General features: G+C 50.7%; 2 protein-coding genes across 30 annotated transcripts in view; both read left to right on the top strand.

Moving 5' to 3' along the window:
- USP48 (ubiquitin specific peptidase 48) overlaps window positions 1-7,338 on the top strand; it is an 83,181-nt gene extending 75,843 nt beyond the window's left edge. For all 6 annotated transcript variants that reach the window (XR_012000121.1, XR_012000120.1, XM_026012126.2 and 3 more), the window contains 4 exons: window positions 1,108-1,233; window positions 3,106-3,154; window positions 5,692-5,718; window positions 6,784-7,338. Coding sequence is in view for 4 of the 6 variants with exons in the window: in XM_026012126.2 (XP_025867911.1) it covers window positions 1,108-1,233; window positions 3,106-3,154; window positions 5,692-5,718; window positions 6,784-6,806 (225 nt within the window). In the remaining 2 variants the exon portion in view is untranslated. The remainder of the gene's footprint in view (window positions 1-1,107; window positions 1,234-3,105; window positions 3,155-5,691; window positions 5,719-6,783) is intronic.
- Window positions 7,339-15,910: 8,572 nt separating this feature from the next.
- RAP1GAP (RAP1 GTPase activating protein) overlaps window positions 15,911-20,090 on the top strand; it is a 63,366-nt gene continuing 59,186 nt past the window's right edge. For 15 of the 24 annotated variants that reach the window (XR_012000128.1, XR_012000131.1, XR_012000139.1 and 12 more), the window contains exon 1: window positions 15,929-16,028. The gene's annotated coding sequence lies outside the window, so the exon portion shown is untranslated. Of the gene's footprint in view, window positions 16,029-20,090 lie in introns of all 24 variants that reach the window. The other 9 variants (XR_012000132.1, XR_012000135.1, XR_012000137.1 and 6 more) reach the window with 5 other exon arrangements.

Raw genomic sequence — 20,090 nt, forward strand, 5'->3', positions numbered from 1 at the left:
ACGTCCACTGAAACTGTTTCTTCCTCCCAGGTTCCATTTGATAACCTGGGGCTGGTTACTTTTGCCTGATGCCTTTGCAACGGCCTGGCTTAGGTAGAAATGTCCTGTTAGTACTAACTGCTCAGCTGAAATACTTTAGGGATTCACAGGCAGATCATTGATATCAATGCACATTAGCCATAGATCCATCTGTTTGTTTCGTGGGAGCTGATGTCATTTTGTGAAGTCCGGTTAAGATTTTCGCCTAACAGGGAGGAGAGGCCAGTGTTTGTTATCCTGGTTCTTATTTTTCTGTATGCCATCATTAAAGTCACTTTTTTGGTCATAGTCTTCTCAGCATGGAAAGTTCTTGAGCCCTATTATTCACACAGTTGGCTCAGGGCTGCTTAATCCTTCGACATTCTGAAGAGTAGAGGAATAGGGCGTGTATAAAGTTAGAATAGTTTTCCTACAACATCATGGATATTGGGGTAATAAAACATACATGTAATAAAATACATGAAGCAAGGCATTTTATAATAGGGTACATGGTCCCTTCCCTTAATTCCTATTTGGTTCCTGGAGAAAAGACTGAGAAGTTACAGCATTCCCAAGGTCTGAATTATATAGTCCAAGCTTGATGACGGAATTAAGACTGAAAGAAGAAAACAAATGTCCTGCTGGTTAATTTAAAGATGGTTTTATAAAAGAAGTTGGACTCGACGTGATAATAGAATGTGGGATCTGGGCATGATGAGAATGATAGTGATGTCCTTGCCCAAATCTTAGAACCAGAGGAGATAACAGCCTGGTCCACCTTCTGCTCCTTGGACAGCCCACACCACCACTCTTGGGGAGGTGGCAAGGTGCTGAACCAAGGTTCTGTGGGTATAATTGTTCTCTACCAGACCTCCTAAGGATGTTGCCACAGGGGCTGGGATTAACTCCCTTTGGTGGTGGTGGGGGGGTATTAACTCTCAATGGGAGCGTTGCCAGTGTGCTGAGAGTAGTGTCTTTTGTACTCTGAAGACTTGTTTTTTGTTTAAAGAACCCATGTGTTCATTTATTCAAATAGGGTATAAATATCAGTATTTTGCCTTATACAAACTTTCTTTTGTATTGGTACAGATCATGCATGCCTTTTCAGTTGCTCCTTTTGACCAGAATCTGTCGATTGATGGAAAGATTTTAAGTGATGACTGTGCCACTCTCGGAACCCTTGGTGTCATTCCTGAATCTGTCATTTTGTTAAAGGTAGGTAACGGCTCCTTACATGAGGAAATTCTACAAGGTTTTGAAGACCATGCATGTGTAGACTGCTATTGACGCTGGTTAAGATCGCATCTAGTCCTCGGCAGGGTGTGGTAATGAGTGACTGCCGGGAGTTTCTGCTGGCCTCTGGATTCCAGCACTGGCTGAGCCAAAAGAGACTGAGAGGAGGTCCAGATATCATTGGTTCTTGTGGGGTTTTCATAATATTTGTTAAAATTCATAGATGTTGCCTCCACCCAAACTTCTGGATCAGCAGAATTACTTAACCATACTTCTGTTAAAGCATCCTCTTTCTTCCTTTGTTTGGCTCAGTGGTACAGGCCAGTCAAACTAGGAAATAAATGTTAAACACGAGGTTTGGCTACAGCAGTCAAAATACTTCTGGTTGTCTTAATAGGATTTTTGTCCAAGGCATGGAAATAGGCTTTAGGTAGACTAGATTTAGGAGTAGTGGGAAGTGTTTCAGAAAGCAGGGGCTTCGAGAGGTCATCAAAGAAGAGTCACTGAGCAGGCTGCATTAGGGGCTGCGTTTCGCCGCTTCCCTCTGCCTCATTGGTTTCTCGGTGGCTAGAAATATCCCCACTTTGAAGTACCAAACATTACTGCATCAAATTCACACTGCTTCCAGTGTCATCCATGCAGTAGAATATTTGTCAGGTATTTGAACTGCAATATGTACTTTTCCTACCCTGGACCTCAGTTCTGGTGGCAGATCCAGTTAGGCCCCTCAATGAAGCACATCCATGCCCAGTCCTCCACACATCCATGTACTCTCCTCCTAACCTGCCCCCTCCCCGTGTTCATTTTTTGGTTTTCTTGGCAACTGTAAGTTCTATGGAATTCTTTTAAAAGCCCAAAGTTGGGGCACCCCTGTGGCTCAGCGGTTTAGTGCATCCTTCAGCCCAGGGCATGATGCTGGGGACCAGGTATCGAGTCCCACATCGGGCTCCCCACATGGAGCCTGCTTCTCCTTTTGCCTGTGTCTCTGCCTCTCTCTCATGAATAAATTAAAGCCTAAAGTTGCCCCGTCCTTAAGGACCCTACATCCAAAAATTCTCCAAGCAGCTCTTATCAGTGCAAGCATTTGCAGTGCCACCAGGCAGGTAGAGTCCAACACTGGTTGTTGGCCTCTTTGCCCATGCAGCTCCTCCTGCCATAAGTTTGGACTCTGCTGACTTCTGTCCTGAAAGGGGAATTGGTGTTTTGTTCTTGTGGCAAGGGGGAACAAAAATGTCTTTTTCAGCTAACCTGTTTTTAGGGGACCGGCCTGACTTGGTTTCCACCTAATTCACTCACTGTCACCACTGGCTTCCTAGCTCCTATAATTCAATCTGAGTTTAATAATCTCTGTTGAGGGGGATCCCTAGGTGGCGCAGCGGTTTAGCGCCTGCCTTTGGCCCAGGGCGCGATCCTGGAGACCCGGGATCAAATCCCACGTCGGGCTCCCGGTGCATGGAGCCTGCTTCTGTCTCTGCCTCTCTCTCTCTCTCTCTCTCTCTCTCTCTCTCTTTGTGACTATCATAAATAAATAAAAATTAAAAAAAAAATTCTGTTGTTCTAAACATATCCACATCGAAAAGTGTTTTTAGGAGTGGGAAAACAACGCCACAGATAATGTGTAGTTTGGGCGGTGATGAGTCTACAAGTGCGTCATTGTTGGGATGGGCATCCTCTGTTATTCCTGGACGTCACTGGCTGTGGCTTGAAGCCCATTCTCTACTAGACAGTGCTTACATCTGTGTCTGATTGTGAAATACTCATTGACTCAGGTCCGACCTGTGTGAGGATCTGGCATGCTCCTACTCCAGGCTCCCACTTCTTAAGGTTTTGAATTGTCTTCCTTTGTCTTTCTAGGCTGATGAGCCAATTGCGGATTATGCCGCAATGGATGACGTCATGCAAGGTAAAGAAACATGTTTGAGGAATGTGTTGCTTAATGTGTTAGAACTAGCTAACATCTAACTAAGCTTTTAACTTTGAAAAAGGTTCTACATATTGATAGATAGCCTGATATCTTACATCATTTATCAGAGAAGCTCAGAAAAAGAGAAATGGGCCTATAACAATTGGGGAAATGGAAAGCGGAGAAAAGAGTAGTAATTATTAACTGCCCTGAGGAAATTGAAGTACAGGTAAGTCTGCTGATGGAAAAGGTCTGCAAGGACCCAAGTTAATTCAGACTCCAGAGCCTGAGACCAGAAGTAGTGAGACCGCCCCTCCCACGACAACAATCACTGCTCCTGTCACACCTGTGTCCCGGCTCTTTGAACAAATTAAACCACAAAGGTGAGATTGAGGCTGTTTATAGCAGATAGAGCTCCCTTAGCTTTTTGTTCAGATGCTGGCAGCCGCTTCTACCTCACACACAGGAGGGAGGAAAATACCACTCGGGAATATTGGCCAATTGAAGAAAGTCACCTATAGACGGGTAATTTTCTAAGTGGTTCATCCTGCAGGTACCCTTCAGGGAAGCCCTCTGGTGCCCCCTGAATAGTCCTCACACGTTAGTCGTTAGAAACAGGCAGCTCCAGACCACCAGACATGGAATGAGAGCACAGAACTGAAAGGTGTCTGTCAGCAGATTAAAGTAAGCAACCCAGAGAAAGCAGTTGATTCCGGAATCATAAGAAAATTTAAGTATTACTATAAATAATATGGAGATACCACCTAGGTAGGGAACTAGATAGAAGGAACATTCAGGGAACCGAAAGGGATTCACAAAATTAAAAAGCGATTACATGGAGAGCCTGATGTAGTGAGTGAAAACCTAGGGATTCAAGGACCCTAAAAGCATCCTTAGAGGTGAAGGAAAGAGTCCCATTCACAGGATGAATAAAAAGGTAGACTGGTGGATTCAAGCTGTTATCCACAGAATTCTAGGAACATTGAATTCCGGTCTAGAATTCTACAACTAGACAGACTTTGTTTTACCCTCACACTTGATGGTTTTTCGAGAACACATGTGAGGCCTCAAAACATTTCTCTCCCATGCACCATTTGCCAAGATACTATGGAAGGGTGTGCTCCTCTTAAACAACAGTGTAAGTCAAGATGGATTATAATGGTTCAACCAATTAATAGAGATCCAACATGGGGAAATGCCCTAGGAGACGGTGAAGGGATATCCCAGAAGAGGAGTTCTGTGTAGGCAAGGTGAGCACCCCACGTCCAGATCGAAGCCAGGGGCACAGGCTTTGGCAGAGGATGTCCATGGGGGCAAAGTGGAAGTGATGGATGGCTGTCTGCAGGTTTACCCATCTTTAAAAGAGCTTATGATTGATTTGGAGATGGTACAGAGAAAATGGAAGACATAAATAATGCAGCAGTTAAAAACTCCACAAAGATGAGACAAGCCCTACCAGACAGGAAATATAACCAAGGCACACTAAAGAGTCCCGACTGTCAGCACTGTTCATGGAATAAAAACAATGTGAATATCGGAGCCTGACTGGCTTAACAGAGAGTATAATTGTCAGGAGGATAGATGGTCTGGGGGGCAGGTCTTATATAAGCCGTGGTAGAAGAACTGGATTTTTACTTTTCTTTGAGGAAGGCATTAGATAGCATCTAAGTAAGGAGATAACAGTACAGTTGACCCTTGAACAACATGGCTTTGAATTGTGCAGGTCCACTCATACATGGATTTTTTTCTTTAAGTGCACGTACAGCACTGTAAATGTATTTTCTCTTAAGATTTTCTTCATAATATTTTTCTTGGGGTGCCTCGGTTATTTAGTTGGTTAAGGGTCTCTTAATTTCATCTCAGGGTCCTGGGATGAAGCTGTACTCAGTGGGGTGTCTGCTCAGGATTCTATCCCCCGCCCTCCTTGTCTGCACTCTCTCAAATCTTTAAAATGAAACATTTTTTTCCCTCTAGTTTACTAAATTGTTATAATACTGTCTGTAATACGTGCAACATAGAAAATATGTGATGAATGACTATCTTTGGGAAAGCTTCCAGTCAACAGTAGGGTATTAGTGGTTAATTTAGGGGAGTCCAAAGCTCTGTAGATTTCCAACCATGCACTGGATCAGTGCCTCCACCCCCAGGTTGTTCAAGGGTCATCTCAACACATTATCTGGAAATAAAAACCAGAAGAAAGCACTATCCAAATCACAAGTGGTTCCTTCTAGAATGTGGAAATGGCAGGAAACGGAGACTCCGCTCTCAAGGACACGGGTCGCCTGGTTTTCTCCAGGCCTCCCCAGTGTCCTGCAAAAACTGGCTCCAGTTACTGTGTTTGGACTTTTTTAATGATGGTACGTGTGCTACTTTGATAAAAATAAAAATCATCATCTGTTTATTCTCACCCAAAACTTCAAAGGTAATCCTTATGGGTGAATATTTGTCTTTAGACATCGAAGTGATCTTACTGTTGTGTATCCCAACAGTCTTTTCATTTTGGAATTTTTTCTCTTTTTCTTCTTTTTTTTTTCTAGTATGTATGCCGGAAGAAGGGTTTAAAGGTAAGTTACATTTGTCATGTTTTGCTCATGAATGTCAGAGTCCTACTGTAATTTTCTCTTAAAGCGAAGGCTGTAATTTGATTTTAAAATTTAATTCAATCTGAGTCTCATGACTGAAATTAATTTTAGTTAAATGCATTTTTTATTCAAGCTTCTTCATTATCTTTTTCAGCACTCAGGCCTCAGATAGGGCCGTGTGTTCAAAGTATCTACTGCCAGATGTCCGTCTTACTTTCCCTTTCTCATTTGGTGGGGGGGGAGGGGGGGAGTTTAAGGGATTAGCTAGTGGCGTTTTGACATTTACATTTACCTTTTCCCAGTTCCTTCAATCAGTCCCATCTTAGCGGAAAACAGATTGTCTATCACTGTTAAGAATTAGAGGAAAGGAATTTGCTGAATTATATCTGGTACAATGAAAAGGTTTCGTTAATCTATTAAGAATGCAGGCATTTCTTGGATTATTACTTTGGATGGAGACACAGTGGTGTGTTGTCACATCATGGCCACTATAGTTCGGTGCAGCAATACTTATTAACTCATCAGATACAGACCTTTGACATCTACAGATTTAACTGTTGCCATCATGATTCTTTTTGGCCTACTCCAGAGGTCCGAGGCAGCTGGTGATTCTGCCAAGGAATGAGCTTGAATCAGATACCAGGGGTTATTTGCTAAAGCAAATGAGTGAGCAAAGCTACTGGCCTAAATAAAACCCTCCTCTCAATGCAGCTTTGTTGTCTACACGTTACTACTACAAAGAAACTCCTGATGTGGTTAAAACAAAAACAAAGCAAAAAATTTCTTTATGAAAAATGGCCATCAAATGAAAGCATCAATAGAATCTGATTAACATGTGTGAAGATACCACGTAGGAAACACATGGCTTTCAACAGAAATGTGATTTAGCTGAAAGCCTGGAGTCTGCTGATATTTTTTTTTTATCCTTCAACGTCAAGGGGCTGCTGTGATCATTTATTAAGTTGGATGTTCCCTGTTGATGATGCATTCTTGGCAAATGGAATTTTTGGTTCCCAACTGTACCTCCACGTGTGTTTCTTTTCCCAGGTACTGGTCTACTTGGACATTAATCTCTTGAACAATTGCTGACTGCTAAAGAAATGACCAGAAGGGAAGAGAGGAGTTTGGCATGTTAGGGCATTAACAATAACGAAAAGGTGGATTTAAGAATCAAACCATTCTGTGACTCTTCCAAAAAGGCGGAGAACTATTTCCGAAGTGACTGTCCCAAATGCCTTATGTCAAATAAAGCAGATTGCACTGAAGGACACCAGACTTGAAGGAAATGTTTCAAATTTTATATTTAAGGGAGGGTGGTGGGCGGGAGGGGGGCAAGTGAAGATGGAACCAGTTTAGTAGCAGTAACCGTAAATCATGTTTACATACGAGATTTATAGTCACGGGAGGGAATAAAGTTCTGTTATATTTCCTTGCTCGAGTTTCATAACAGATGCATTGGTCCATAAAGGATTTGTATCACAGTAGATGGGACAACATTCTGCTCTGAACTAAAAAGTAATTCTTAGAGACATAACCTGCTTACCAATACCTGTCTTTGATTCATATTTTACTTTCAATAAAGCATGAAAGTGAAGAACTTGCCGTAATTGTGGAAAAGTGTCTTCAGATTAGACTCTCCGTGTTGGCTCCAGCGTACCCTCCTTACACACCGTCCCATGGTCTCTCTTAGTGTTGGGTCCAAGAGGAGGCACCTGCATGTCTCTTCCAGGGAGCGAGGGATTGTGTCTCAGTTTGGGGTTCAGTGCCTTGGCTTTCATGCATTCCAAAATGATGGCAAACATGTATTACATGTGACAGTCCTCTCATGCAGTTTTGCTATTAATTCAGAATCAGGAAATCAAGTACTCCTTGCACTTGCGAAAAATCTGACCACCTTATCAGAAGAGGAAAGTGGACTGAAGTACATTTGGATAACATGAGGTTTTTATGAAAGTTATTTCTTCCCATCCTCTGAGTCTACCATTTCTTGGATCTCGCTTCTCTTTTTGAAAGCATTCTTCTGAAATGCCCAGAAAGGAGCTTTCAGATCGCTTTGTTTCAACAAGAAGGAAAAGTGTGTGGAGGTGTATTTTATCCAACATTCTTAAGACTATTGGGGTGCTTTTAAATGGAACCTAAAATGAGTTGGTTTCACTGTTTTCTAATGAGTATGTACATGTTATGGCAGAGATGCTGACTCCTGACATCTCTCTTGTAAACACTTTTTTAAAAAGCCTTGGGGTCAGTGCTATACTCTCACCGTTTGTCCCCCTGAAAATTTAAACTCAAATGTGTGGGGGTGGCAGGTTTCAATTTGAGGACTGGTAACCTTGGCAGATCCCTTTTGTGAATAGCTCCATTTATGAGAATAATTGTGGCTGTTTGGTAAAATTACAACTTCTTGTGTTTCCCCTCTGTTTACAATGTCTCCAGTCTGTGCCCCCTGATGAGCCAGGGGGCGTTTAATGAGCCTGTGTGGGAGAGTGAGAGCCGCACACAGGACCCTTGAACGCCATCCTAGCAACCAGCTGGTAACGCCTTGTGGGTCAGCACAAGGAAGGCACTCAGTTGAGATTGCCGATAGCTAATTGTGAGTTTTAGGTCTCCGTCCTTTATTTCACTCCAAAGTGAAGCTGCAGCATAAAACTTAATACCAAGCAACTTATTCTTGTCCCGAGGTAAAGACTTGTGATCGAGTTCACTTCATATTTCACAGAGCAGTTTGCCTTAACCTACAAAGAAACTTGTTCAGCCGAAAAAAGTTCCTACTGGACACTGACAGAGACATGTCTAGCCCCAGAAATGATTTTTCCCCCAATTTGCTGTTTATAACAGTTTTAAAATATATTACTTGAGTCTTTTCCCCTTATGCTATGATACAAAATATGACTTTTGGGGAGTCTTTCAATATGAATAATCCACTCTGTGCTGTAGTGGCTCCTTTATTAACTCTGCCCAGCATTGGGAGTGGGCCAGGTCCAGCAGGAGCCAGCAGTCATGCAGACGGCGGTCTTCTTCCTGCCCTGACAACTTACCTTATCTGACCCGCACTACTCATCACAGCAGCAGCGCTGCAAAGCTTTATGAGAAGTGCAGGAGCTCAGGGTGGCACCTGGCTGGCTCTGTTGGAAGAGCATGCGACTCGATCTCACAGTCATGATTTCAGGCTCACATTGGGTCTACACCCAATGTATGACACCCAAGATGACTTCTATATGAAAAGAAATGTAGGAGCTCAGGCCCCAGACACACAAGACCTGCATCCTCACCCACTCCTGTGGTCTTAGGGGTTGAGAAACCTTGGGCTGGGTCCTAGGACCTCTTTCCCACCCACAATAGAGATTGTTACCAAGAGACATGCATGTTAGTGTCCTTGTATTGCCCCCCTCCCCACTTGGCACAGGGAAAACAGGTGCAAAGTATAACGTAAAACCCAATTCTTCCTGTGTACTTAACAAGTATTTGGAGACCAGTTGTCCGGGCTGTGACCACATTGAAGCACATAGACTTCCATCAGATTTTTTATGCCATGCACGAGTGATTCTTGGTGGAAGGGAACATGAAGCCTCAAATCTCCCCCCCCCCCTTATATTTCTGACCGCTCCTTAAGCCCGATCTCATGTGTACTACAGCCCTGCTGGTACAGTTTGTTGACATTACCTGAAATACAGCTTGCCATTTGGACATCTTTATTCCCTGGGGAAATATTTCTGTGTATTAATAAACATTGTTGTTTAGAATTATTCTTACCTTTCTGCAAAATTAAAAAGAAATGAGTGTCCCTTTATTTCCACGAAATCCTAAGCCAGAGTGCATTTGTTACCTTCAGTTTCCAGGCAGTGGTCTGTGCGGTCACGGCCTTGTTGATCAGACCCTGGTTAATATTTGAAGCTGATGCTGGTACTGAAGAACCTGTTTCAAATGCCCGAGGGATGATTTATCTCTGTCCAAACAAGCTGCTGAAGTGAAATGAGCGTTAAAGCCTGTCCTTCCTGTTATGGAATCATGGAGTACCCCATCCTTTCTCTTTGGCATTTTAATGTTCTGTTTGCTCAGTGTTACAGGGGACTGGGAACAGAGTTCAGTCCAAGAAAGCATTTTCATTTTAAGGAGATTCTCCCCCTTTTTCCAACACCCTGAGCCCACACCCATCTCCAAGGCACAGCGTTGTGTCACCAGCCACATCTCTGATCCTGAAGGCTAACAGTTCACCGCCCCCAAATCCCAGACATTGTGCAGATACCAATATTGCTGGGGATTTTAAGTCTGGCTGTTGAGTTAATTGGGCTAAGGAGCTCGCCAGCTGTTCAGTATGGCACATGTGTGTGTGGGTGGGTGTTGAAATGGCAAGTTTGAGACGTCAGGTCACCTGGTTCCAGATAATTCTACCATTTACCTTGTAACTAAGCAAAGTTACTTTGCTTTGTCTTAGTTTCCTTGTCTCTCAGGCGGTAGTATTTGCTGCCTCGTTTACCCTCCCACACCAAAGATCAAGCAGTAATAAGTGTCGTTGGGGGTAAAATGCTTTACATCATTCTTTGTAATTAGAAAAACCCCAGTCTTTGTGAGGGAACGCCATGGAACCTTTCCTGCAAGTCTCCCAAAAGGGGTGATGGAACCACACCCACACCCCTTCTCTCGGAACTTTAGCGTGCACCTTATGCCGGAAACCCTTAGAGCTAAAATCATGACTGGACAGGTGTTCAATCATCCTGTTACATAAATCTTTCCTGTTGGCCGGTAAGGAAAATGAAGCTAATGGCCAAACCGTAAGCTGCCTTGATTCCGTTTGTTTGCAGGGTCATGTTGAAAGGTATTTGAAACACGTTCAGAATGCGTGTTGAGGGTTTATGGCTTTGTGATGGGCAGGTCCTGCCCTAGAGGGGAGCTGCCGATGTTTTGATTGTCATTGCCAGGATCATCAAGAACAGGTGCCGTGAGCTCCAGAAGCCGAGCTCTGTGGGCCCCGGGGAGCACGGTGCAATGCAGAAGCATCACGTGCTTTTCATTTTTTATTTACCTCTTGAGACTTTAGTGAAAAATATTATTCAAGAGTAGAGTATGTCAGACCGGCATTTCTGTGCTTCCCCTTCTCTAACAAATAAACCACAGGACCAGTTGTATCACGTTAGGACAGCATACTGCTAACCAAAGCACATCACCTTTTAAAAAATGCATACGTTTCAGACAACTTGGTGACATTTCTTCATGTAAGATTCAAGTATCTCTTCATGAGATTTTGGGAAGAAGGAGGTCGCAGCATTCATCTCCTGGTGACCAGCCAGGAGTGGTATGACCTCTTGTAGTTGACACTGGTCTACCTTTAGAACTGGGACCTCCCGTCACTGCCTGAGCCTTTGCTCTAACCCACCCAGGAGAGGCAAGATCATGATCCCCAAAGAGGCAGATCCTACTGCCAAATGGCCGCCATCCCACAGGCATAAGTGACATGTTGGCTCTTCCCATACTGTGTTTTCACACTTTCTCATTCATGAGAGGCTGAATTTTCCTGAAGTCAGTTCTTAGAGCTTGTCCAACATAATTACTGTATTGATCTCAGAGGGCATCATCTGTCCCACCCTTCCCCCCCACCCAACAGACCCAAGGGGCTTGGGGGCATCCCTGCTTTTCCAGGACTTGGCTAGGACTGCCTGGGTCAGGGCCTGTGGAGTGAAATCATCTCAGCCAGAGCAGGAGCCAGGCTTCTGACAGCAGCTGGAATGGCAGCTTGATTTCCAGGTCTGTGTTAGCACTGCCAGAGGAGGCAGGCCCTGGGCCTCAGGAAGTGGGGGACACACCCCAGGGCAACCAGAAGGCCTAGGCAGCCACCGCCTGGGTTAAATCATTGCTAGTTGGCACATTGACCTCTGCACACTTGTATCTTGGTTCCCCTCCTCCCCTCCATTATTCTCTGGTTTATTTGTGTTTATAACCAAGGGAACACTTAACAGCTACGAGCTCTTTTTATGTTCCTGGACAGATATGTTCCCCTTTGGGCCCAAGTGTTCTCTCTGAAAGGAAGTTGGATGTGTAGAAGTTGTCAAACAAGAACTAGGCGGAAGGAAACACTGGGGCCTCATCTCTTGGGCTCCACTCCCACACCCACCTACCCCCTTGAGGAAGCGCTAGGCAGTGCTTTTGGAAAATCCCCCAACTCGGCCGCCTTTAAGGACGTTTCCTCTCGTTTTATCAGTCTGCGATGTCACCTCTTTGGTTGGTTTCTGCCTGTGGTTTTTGCCGCATCTTCTCCCACCTGCAGCACGCACTGGTTCTCTGGATGAGAGAGAAAACTATGCCAGACTATCTCAAATTCTAGAACTAGAGTGAAACATTTATTTTTGTCTTACTGGGAGCCAGAGTTAGAGCTGGGCTGGATCTTAGGTCTGCATCAGAAAGCACTCAAGTCTCTCAGAAAAGGCATCAACCTAGTTAGTACCAGACTCCAGGCTTCTAGGGGCTCTGGCCACCTTATTCTTCATCGTAGCCACAGTAGCCACATGATAATGTTTGCAGCTAGGAAAAATGAATGAACAGCTCAGGATCCACTAGAAGCTCTTCTGTGACAGTAAGACCCCTGGAGAGAGCTTTCTAGTGCTTTGGTATGACCAGGGCTGCCCCCACTTTTGGGCTTGCCTCTTTTGTCCTCAAAGAGGGACTCCCTAGCTATGTTCACATTCATGATCCAAAGACTTCTGTAACCCAACACTGAGTCCCTCAGGGCAGCCTAGCATCAGCATGGCAGCCTTCCACCCACCCTGTCTGTTCTCTCTGGGCTGGAACTATCCCACCAGCCACCCTTGCAGGCCACCCTCTCATTCCCCAGCCCCTCCTAGAGCTTACTCGGTGCTCCATGGATAGCAGACCTTGGGGACCCGCCACTTTTGAGTTTTCTTCCCCTGCTTCTGCTGGGCCACCCCATCCCCATTTTAGGGGGCGCATTTTAGGATGGGGGAGCACAGAGAGGAGTTCTTTCAGGAGGCAGCTGCCCAATATTTGGACTCCCTCGTGCATTATTCTGAGTCTAATGTTGTGCCACCCACATATTCATTCTCCAGGCTTCTTAGATGTCAGATTTTTTGAAGCCAGCTTTCATTTTTCAGCACTTGGGAGGGCAGGGGTGGTGGCTAGGTTGCAACGTATTAAGTGTTTGAAAAAGAAAAGGCTTGTGCCCAGAGGCAGCCATGCGTGAGCGGTCAGTCCTGAGTGGTTTGGATTGAAATAGGCCAGGGAAAGTAAAGCTCTGGGGCCTTTGTCCAATCTTCCCTTCAGTACCTAGGCTCCATGCCAGGCTGCGTGCCCAGCCCCCTACGGCACGTGTTGCCTTCACCCCAGGAGCCCTGACAGTCTCAGAATGGTGCCCCCCAGAACACACTGGAGATTATAAGCCTCTTGCGTTGAGGTTTTCTGTAAAGAGGAAAATGCTGTAATCGAAAGCTCCTTGATTATAAAGAAGGACTAGAGAGGCTTGGCACGGAAGAGCCTTCGTTCTTTGGCCTGCTCAGCCAGGGTCGGGCACGTTCAGTCCCCCAGTGCCAGTAGGACCTTGGGCCCTTGGGGATCTTGGGAGTCTGCTAGTCCAGACCATGAAAGGTCACAGCTGTGATTGCTTGCTTTGTGTGTTTTCGCGCCACTGCTGCCTCTGCCTGCCCCTTTTGCTCTGGTTCAGTTGGGGCCCCTTTGTGTCCACTCACGGCCTGGAGTGGTACCATTAGGCAGAGTTGGGAGCCCGTGGTCTCTGCCTCCCAACATGGGGGGGAGGGGAGAGGGCTCTTTGTGGGAGTATTTGAAGCAGGAAAAGACACTGGGATTGTGATCCGAATTGAATTCAAGGATCCATCTGGCCCAGCGTACAAAAAAGCAGGAGAATGCGAGGAGATGTGCCTCCGGGAGCTCTGGAATTTGTGTGTCCTTCCTGAGATGAGTGAGCCCAGGCCTACTGTAGGCAAGCCAGCCGAGTGCATGCTGCCCTAGAAGGCTGTTAGGCTTTCAGCCAGCCTGTCTCAAGTGGGATTTTATTCCACCAAGCATCTCCCAGGACCAGTGCCCTAATGAGCATACCTGTCTGGGGCAGTTGGCACAATACAAAATCCCTTCTGCACCATCCCCAGAAGTGCCTTGACCAACCTCATTTAACTTTTCTCTCATTACAGCTTTGAACCAACTATATACCCCGGGGACCCAGGCCCAGGCCCAATGCTGGGCAGGAAATGAAGGGGTCCTGCACCTGGGGCTGGGCGCGTGAGGGATGGCTCAGAGTAAGCAGGCGATGTTCCAGGTTTCTGGCCTCTGGCCTTTGTCCCAGCAGTTGTCTTCTGACTGCCCGACAACCTCATTGTAGAGTGTTGCCAGAAGTGTAGTCAGTCTGTGGCCCAGCAACACCGCATAGCTTTATTAGAAATGCAGGAGCTGGGCAGCCCGGGTGGCTCAGCGGTTTAGCGCTGCCTTCGGCCCAGGGTGTGATCCTGGAGACCCGGGATCGAGTCCTGCGTCGGGCTCCCTGCATGGAGCCTGCTTCTCCCTCTGCCTGTGTCTCTGCCTCTGTGTGTGTGTCTCTCATGAATAAATAAATAAAATCTTAAAAAAAAAAAAATGCAGGAGCTCATCAGACCCTCTGCATCAGTATCAGGCCACTCCTATGCTGTTCAGAGTTTAAGGAGCCCTAGGCTGGGGCCTCTTTCCCACCCATGGCTGGCGAGGGCTTGCAGGAGGGAGAACTTGACCCAAGGACTGGAAAGAACTGATCCACACTTCCCCTCTGCCTATTCGAATCTGCAGATGGGGCTGGAGGTGGAATGAGGGTGAGGCATATCCTGTTATTCACCATTAATTTGAAGCTCTTAATTTGAAGCTCTTCTTGGTTGGGTGAGAGTCTTGGAGAAACATGGCCCTACGGCACTGAAAACTCAGGGGTCCGCATGTCTCCTGCAGAGGCTGATGTAAGGGTTGCTGAGGTCCCAGATATTTTCCTTAATGAAATGCAGTCCCTGTGGCTGGAAGGATGGTGGGGGCCTGGGAAGGGGTTTGGGAGGGCGTGGGGGTGGGTGAGGAGGCGGATCTGACAGTCCCTTGTTAAGCACAGCAGGTGCTTAATAAATAAGCTGAATAAGTGAATAGAGGCTTGAGTCCTCCCTAACCTGTCTGTGAAGTGGGCCAATTGGACTCTGACCTCAGAGGGTCCCGCCGGCTTGATCCATTAATTCTCAAGGGTCGGTTAGATGGGACGCTTGTCTCTACCTCTTTTGCAGACTGTTTCCCCAGTTATTAGAGCAAAGGAGTGAGATCCAGAGGTCTCAAGGATCCCCTCTAACATCAATGTTCTATGTGGCTTGGGACATGGTCACGGGGCCACCAAGCATACCCTCACCCATTGTGGCCCAGAGCTCTGGCCCTGATGACACCCGGCCACTTCCTCCTGGAAGAGGAGCCCCGTGGAGACGAAAGGGAGACGTGTGACCCCCAGGGCGTCCCCCTCGGTGAGGCTGGGGAGCTGCCGCGGCTGGCTTGCGTGTGACCTTGGGCAAATCTCTTCCCCTCTCGGGGCCTCAGCAGGCCGGCTGGAGGGATCCCCGTGGCTCCGGCCTGGGTTTTCGACTGTTGTCCTGACCCTCCTGCCTCCCGCCGCTGTCCCTCCACCCCCGCCCCCGCCCCCGCCCCCGCCCCCGTTCCAGGCTAGGCTGGGAGTGGGGAGCCAGCGGCGCAGCCCGCAGCCCGGGGCGCACGTCCAGAGGCGCTGACCGCGGGGGGGGCGGGGGGTGGTCACGACGCGGCTCCTGCTCCTGCGAGGACCCGGCAAACGCCCCTGCGCGGGGGGCGCGCAGTCGGGGCTCAGGCCTTTTCCTTCCTCGCCGCCCCCGCGGGTCCGCGGAGCCCCTGGGGGCCCGGGGCGTGTCCCCCACCTTTCGCGTCGCCCCCTCCCCCCGTTGCCCCAGACGCTGTCCCCCTCCCCTCGGGGCGCAGGCTGATAGCCGGACCGCTGGGTCCTCGCCCGGGGCGCGTCCTGGCGCGCGCTGGTCCTCAGTTTCCCCACCTGTGAAATGGGGGCACGGGCGGGCGCGCGGGGGCCGGCAGGGCGGGGGCCTCCGCCGCTCCCGCCCGCTCGCCCGCGGCCCGGGCTCCGCAGTGGCCGGGGGAGCGGCGCCGGGAAGGAGCGCTCCGCGGTCACGTGAGCCCCCCCCCCCCCCCCCCCGAACTGCGGCGGCGGCGGCGGCGAACGGGAGCGGCGTCCGGGCAGAGCTGCAGCGGCGGCCGCGGGCACCGGAGCGCGGAGCCCAGACGCCCGGCGCAGGCCCGCGGTGAGTCCGCCCCGCCCGGGGGCTGCGGGGGCGGCGGGGGGCGGGGGCAGGCCTGGGCCGAGCCCTGGGCACCCCCTTCCCCGCGGGGCTCGCTCGGGGCCGGGCTGGGGGGCGCGGGTGCCTCCCCCTGCGCGCAGGCCCGGGCGGGGGCGCCTGGGCGCGGAGAGGTGGGCGCGTCCCCGTCCCCGGGCAGGGACCCCCCCCCCCCCCGCCCCGGGCGCTCCGGGCCTCGGAGGACGCCGCGGGGGTCCTGGGGGCAGCGACCCGGCCGAGAGGCGGCGCCGGCCTCGCTTCCCCGGGGACGGGGCCGGGGCCGGGGACGGGGACGGGGACGGAGCGCGCCCCCACCGCGCCGAGCGGGGCTCTCGCGTCACGCAGCCGGGCCCCTCGCCGCCTCCCTCCGGGCTCCGCGGGCTCTGAGCCCCCGGGGGAGTCCACAGGGCGGTCCCCGCGCCCCGCGCACGCCCGGACACACACACACGCACACGCGCGCGCACCAGCCCCGGAGGCCCGCGCCGGCCCCCCCGGGGTTAGACCCCCCAACCTGTGCGCGACCCCCAAGTCCTTGTTGGGGTCACAACACAGGCCTGAGGGTGGGGTCGGGAAGGACAGCCCAGCCCTCACACCCAGCGCACTGGCATCTGTCCTGGAGCGTCATTCCCCCCCTCGGGTAGTCAGGGGCCACCAGGAAGGGCCACTGAGGAGCTGGGCCAGGACAGAGCTGGAGAGGAAGGGGAAATGAAGCGGGAGGTGGTGTTTTCTTCCAAAAGGGAGCTGGGGCCCGGCCCTTAGCCACCCTGCTGGGGGCGCTGGTGTCTCCCTCCTGTGTGTCTGCGGGTGCGGGTGGGGAGGAGGGTCTGTTTTCTAGTAGTGGGAGGAAACACCAGCCAAAGTTGCCCCTGAATGGGGAGGGGGCAGCCGCCGCGTGGGAGTGGGGGTGGTCCTGCCCAGCTGGCCACAGAGGTCCCCCCGCTTCTCCATCCAGGGCCCCAGCCGCCCTCTGAGCTCCTCTCTTGCATGTGGAGGGTCCGGGGGAGTGGAGGGGCACCTGAACAGCCTCAGAAAGGTTCCTAGGTAAGGATCAATCCCCAGGTGGCATGAGCACCTTCCCCACGCACAGTATTTCAGGTGGGGTGCGTGGGCAGGTGCACGCGCACTGAGCTCTCCATTGCACAGATGGGGAAACTGACGCTTAGAGGGGCTACGTGGACTGCCCAAGGTCACAGGGCCGCCCTCTGCTGGGGCTAACATCCCTTCTCGGACCCCTGATCTAGGTAGATCTTTGTGGGGTGGGGAGGGGGGTCTGTGACAAGTGGAGCCGTCTACAGGTGACCCGCTCCCTGAGCTGCTTGAGGAGGTGAGGGTGCCTCTGGGTGGAGGTGGGGAAGGTGACTCAGGTTAAGGAGAACCCCTCCACCTCTCTTCAGGGTCCAGAGCTCAGACCTTCCTTCCTCCCCTCCCAGAGCCCCGTGCTTGCTTTGCTGCCCCTTCCCACAGCCAGGATGGTAGTTCCCACCCTGGGACTCAGCTTTCTTTGGGCTAAGGCCGCTCCTCTTCCCCGGCGCGGGAGACCCCTCTCCTGGCTCTATGCACCCTCCACCTGCCATGACGCTATGAGACAAGAGGGATTCTTCCTTTGGCCTCTTGAAACGCAGTGTCTCCTTCTTGGCTCAGAGATCTTTACTGCTCAGGCCTCAGGACCCCGCAGCCTCCGCCCAGGCCTGGAGTAAGGGAGCCCGAAGCCCCTGCCTTAGCTCCGTCTCCGCCGGCCACACCCCTTGCCTGGCTGCCACGTTCCAGAGCTCAGAGGCCCTTTGAGGACTCCTGAGGCAGGTCTGTCTTCCACACCACCTGTCTGTCTAGAGAGGCTTTTGTCCTGGCTGTCAGAGGCTGCCGAGCAGCCAGCCACACATGCTGCAAGAGCAGCCGAGACCTGTGCACAGCCAGACACAGACGAAAACACCGCTCGACTCACAAAATCCCCGAGCCTCAAACACAGGCACACACAGGCACGTGCAGGCCGAGACCCCCGCTACAGACAATGAGGCGCACACCACTCAGTACAGGGATGCACAGAGGTGGAGGTCGTGGTCCACACGAAGAGCCTCCTCAGAAGCCCTCATTGAACTGATAGTTCCTGGGCACACGCGTGACCCCTCCACATGCAGGAAAGAGCACAAGAAAGCCCCACGCCCTTTTAAAAAATTAACCTGGCAGATATGCACCTGTACCCACCCACACCCAGGCCACCACAAGTGCACACACGTGTGCATTACATCAGCTTCCTGCGTGTGGGACGTGAACTCCTCCTCACCCTGGGAGGAGGTGGCACAGGCCCCTCTGACCTCCCCCAGCAAAGCCTCACCTTGTTCTGCTTCACGTGAACCCAGCTCGGTGGACCCTGAGACTCCTGGGAAAGTGCCTGGTGTTACCCCTCTCCCGGGACCCTCCTCTCCCATCTTCCCCCCACCACCTGCGGGGCTGCCACAGGAGCTTCTCCACTCTGCTGCCCCCTGGACTCTGGAGGTGCTGCTCCACCGGCCCCTCCCCACACAGGACACCCCCCAGCCCCAAGTAGCCCGGGGTTCCCTTTCCTTTGCCATTTTGCCAGGAGGCCTCACCAAGTCCTGGTTTCTGCTTTGCCCTCCCAGCAAGGCTGGGGGCCAGCTGGTGTGAAGGGAGGGAAATCTCTGAGATCCTCCGCCAGGCTGCGCCCTGGCATCCTGGCGGTACTGGCTGTACCCCCTGTGAGGCTAGTATTGCTGGGAAACAGCTTCTGAGGGGTGCTTCTGTGGGCTCTGATAAAGTCTCCAGGGCTGACAGATGCTAGAGCGGGGCAGCAAGAGGCTCTGGGCTTTGCCATTCTCATTTGGGCATTCATCCTAGGCTTGCCGGAGTGCTGGTTCTGAGTCCAGGCCTGGCTGTGCAATCCAGGCAAATCATTTCCCTTCTCTGGGCCCATCTCCAGCTCTGGGAGGCAGCTCAGCCTGGCCAGCAAGTGCGAGGTGTAAGGTGGCAGCCCTTGTGCCAATGAGGAAAGGAAGTTTGGCTCTGCTGCACATCATGGGGCAAGGAGCGTGGTTCCTGGCTAAGGATGTCCAGCAGGTTGAGAACCCTAAGTCCACACTAGGTGAAGCAGTGACCATCAGTCCTGGGACTTCGTGGAATGGCCACCCTGGGGTCATCAGAGGGGGGACTTGAGGGCAGGGGGCGCTGACGCAGTGTAACATCTGCAGGTATTTCTATGCCCCCAAATGTGCTCTATTTTTAGGACTGAAGACTAGCACTTACAGGCAGTGACTCAGAGAGGAGGAAGGGAGAAGCAGAGGGGTGCTAGTGGAGAGACTCCCCAAAACAGAGGGGTCCCTATGATGCTCATGCTGTGTGCTGGTACAATGGCAGGGACCTTGGTGGCACACTCGTTAAGCATTTGTTGAGCGTATTGTGTGTCTCTGTACTGTGACAGGCATCAGGGACAACAGGGATGAGCTGGGCGTGGCATCATTTGGTCCCTTCCACAGCCCAGTGTGATGTTACTGGGGCCACATCTCAGGGCAGGGAATGAGGCTCATGGAGGTGAAGTGACGTGCCCAACCCCCTAGTCCATACCTCTGCCGACACGAGCCACCCTCCCTGAGCAGCCTTTTGGAAGCAGAAGACCTGAGTTCAAATTTTGACTTCGCCACTGAAATAGCTGTACGATTTAGGGCAGATGATTCTATCATCTCTGAGCCTCCGTTTCTTGATCTGTAAAGTGCGGATCCCCTACTTTATTTGCCTGGTGGGGGTGTTTCAAAGGTTTGGGAGGCTCACGGAGGCAAGTACCCAAGGCAGCAGGCAGCTTGTGGTGGGGATTTGTCAGAGACCAGAAGGAGATGGGCTGGGAGTCGTCAGGGATCCAAGTCCAGTCTCCGAGATATGACTTTGGAGAAGCCACTTACTCTTCTCCTTCTCCATCGAACAGGCATGATGCGCCCTCGTTCGCCTGCCGACCTGGGAGTGCGGTCTGTGCAGATCAGACATGATGGCCGGGGGCTGCTTTGCAAAACACAGAGCTGCACT

The sequence above is a fragment of the Vulpes vulpes genome, chromosome 2, assembly GCF_048418805.1.
Source record: "Vulpes vulpes isolate BD-2025 chromosome 2, VulVul3, whole genome shotgun sequence".
In the NCBI taxonomy this organism is placed as follows: Eukaryota; Metazoa; Chordata; class Mammalia; order Carnivora; family Canidae; genus Vulpes; species Vulpes vulpes.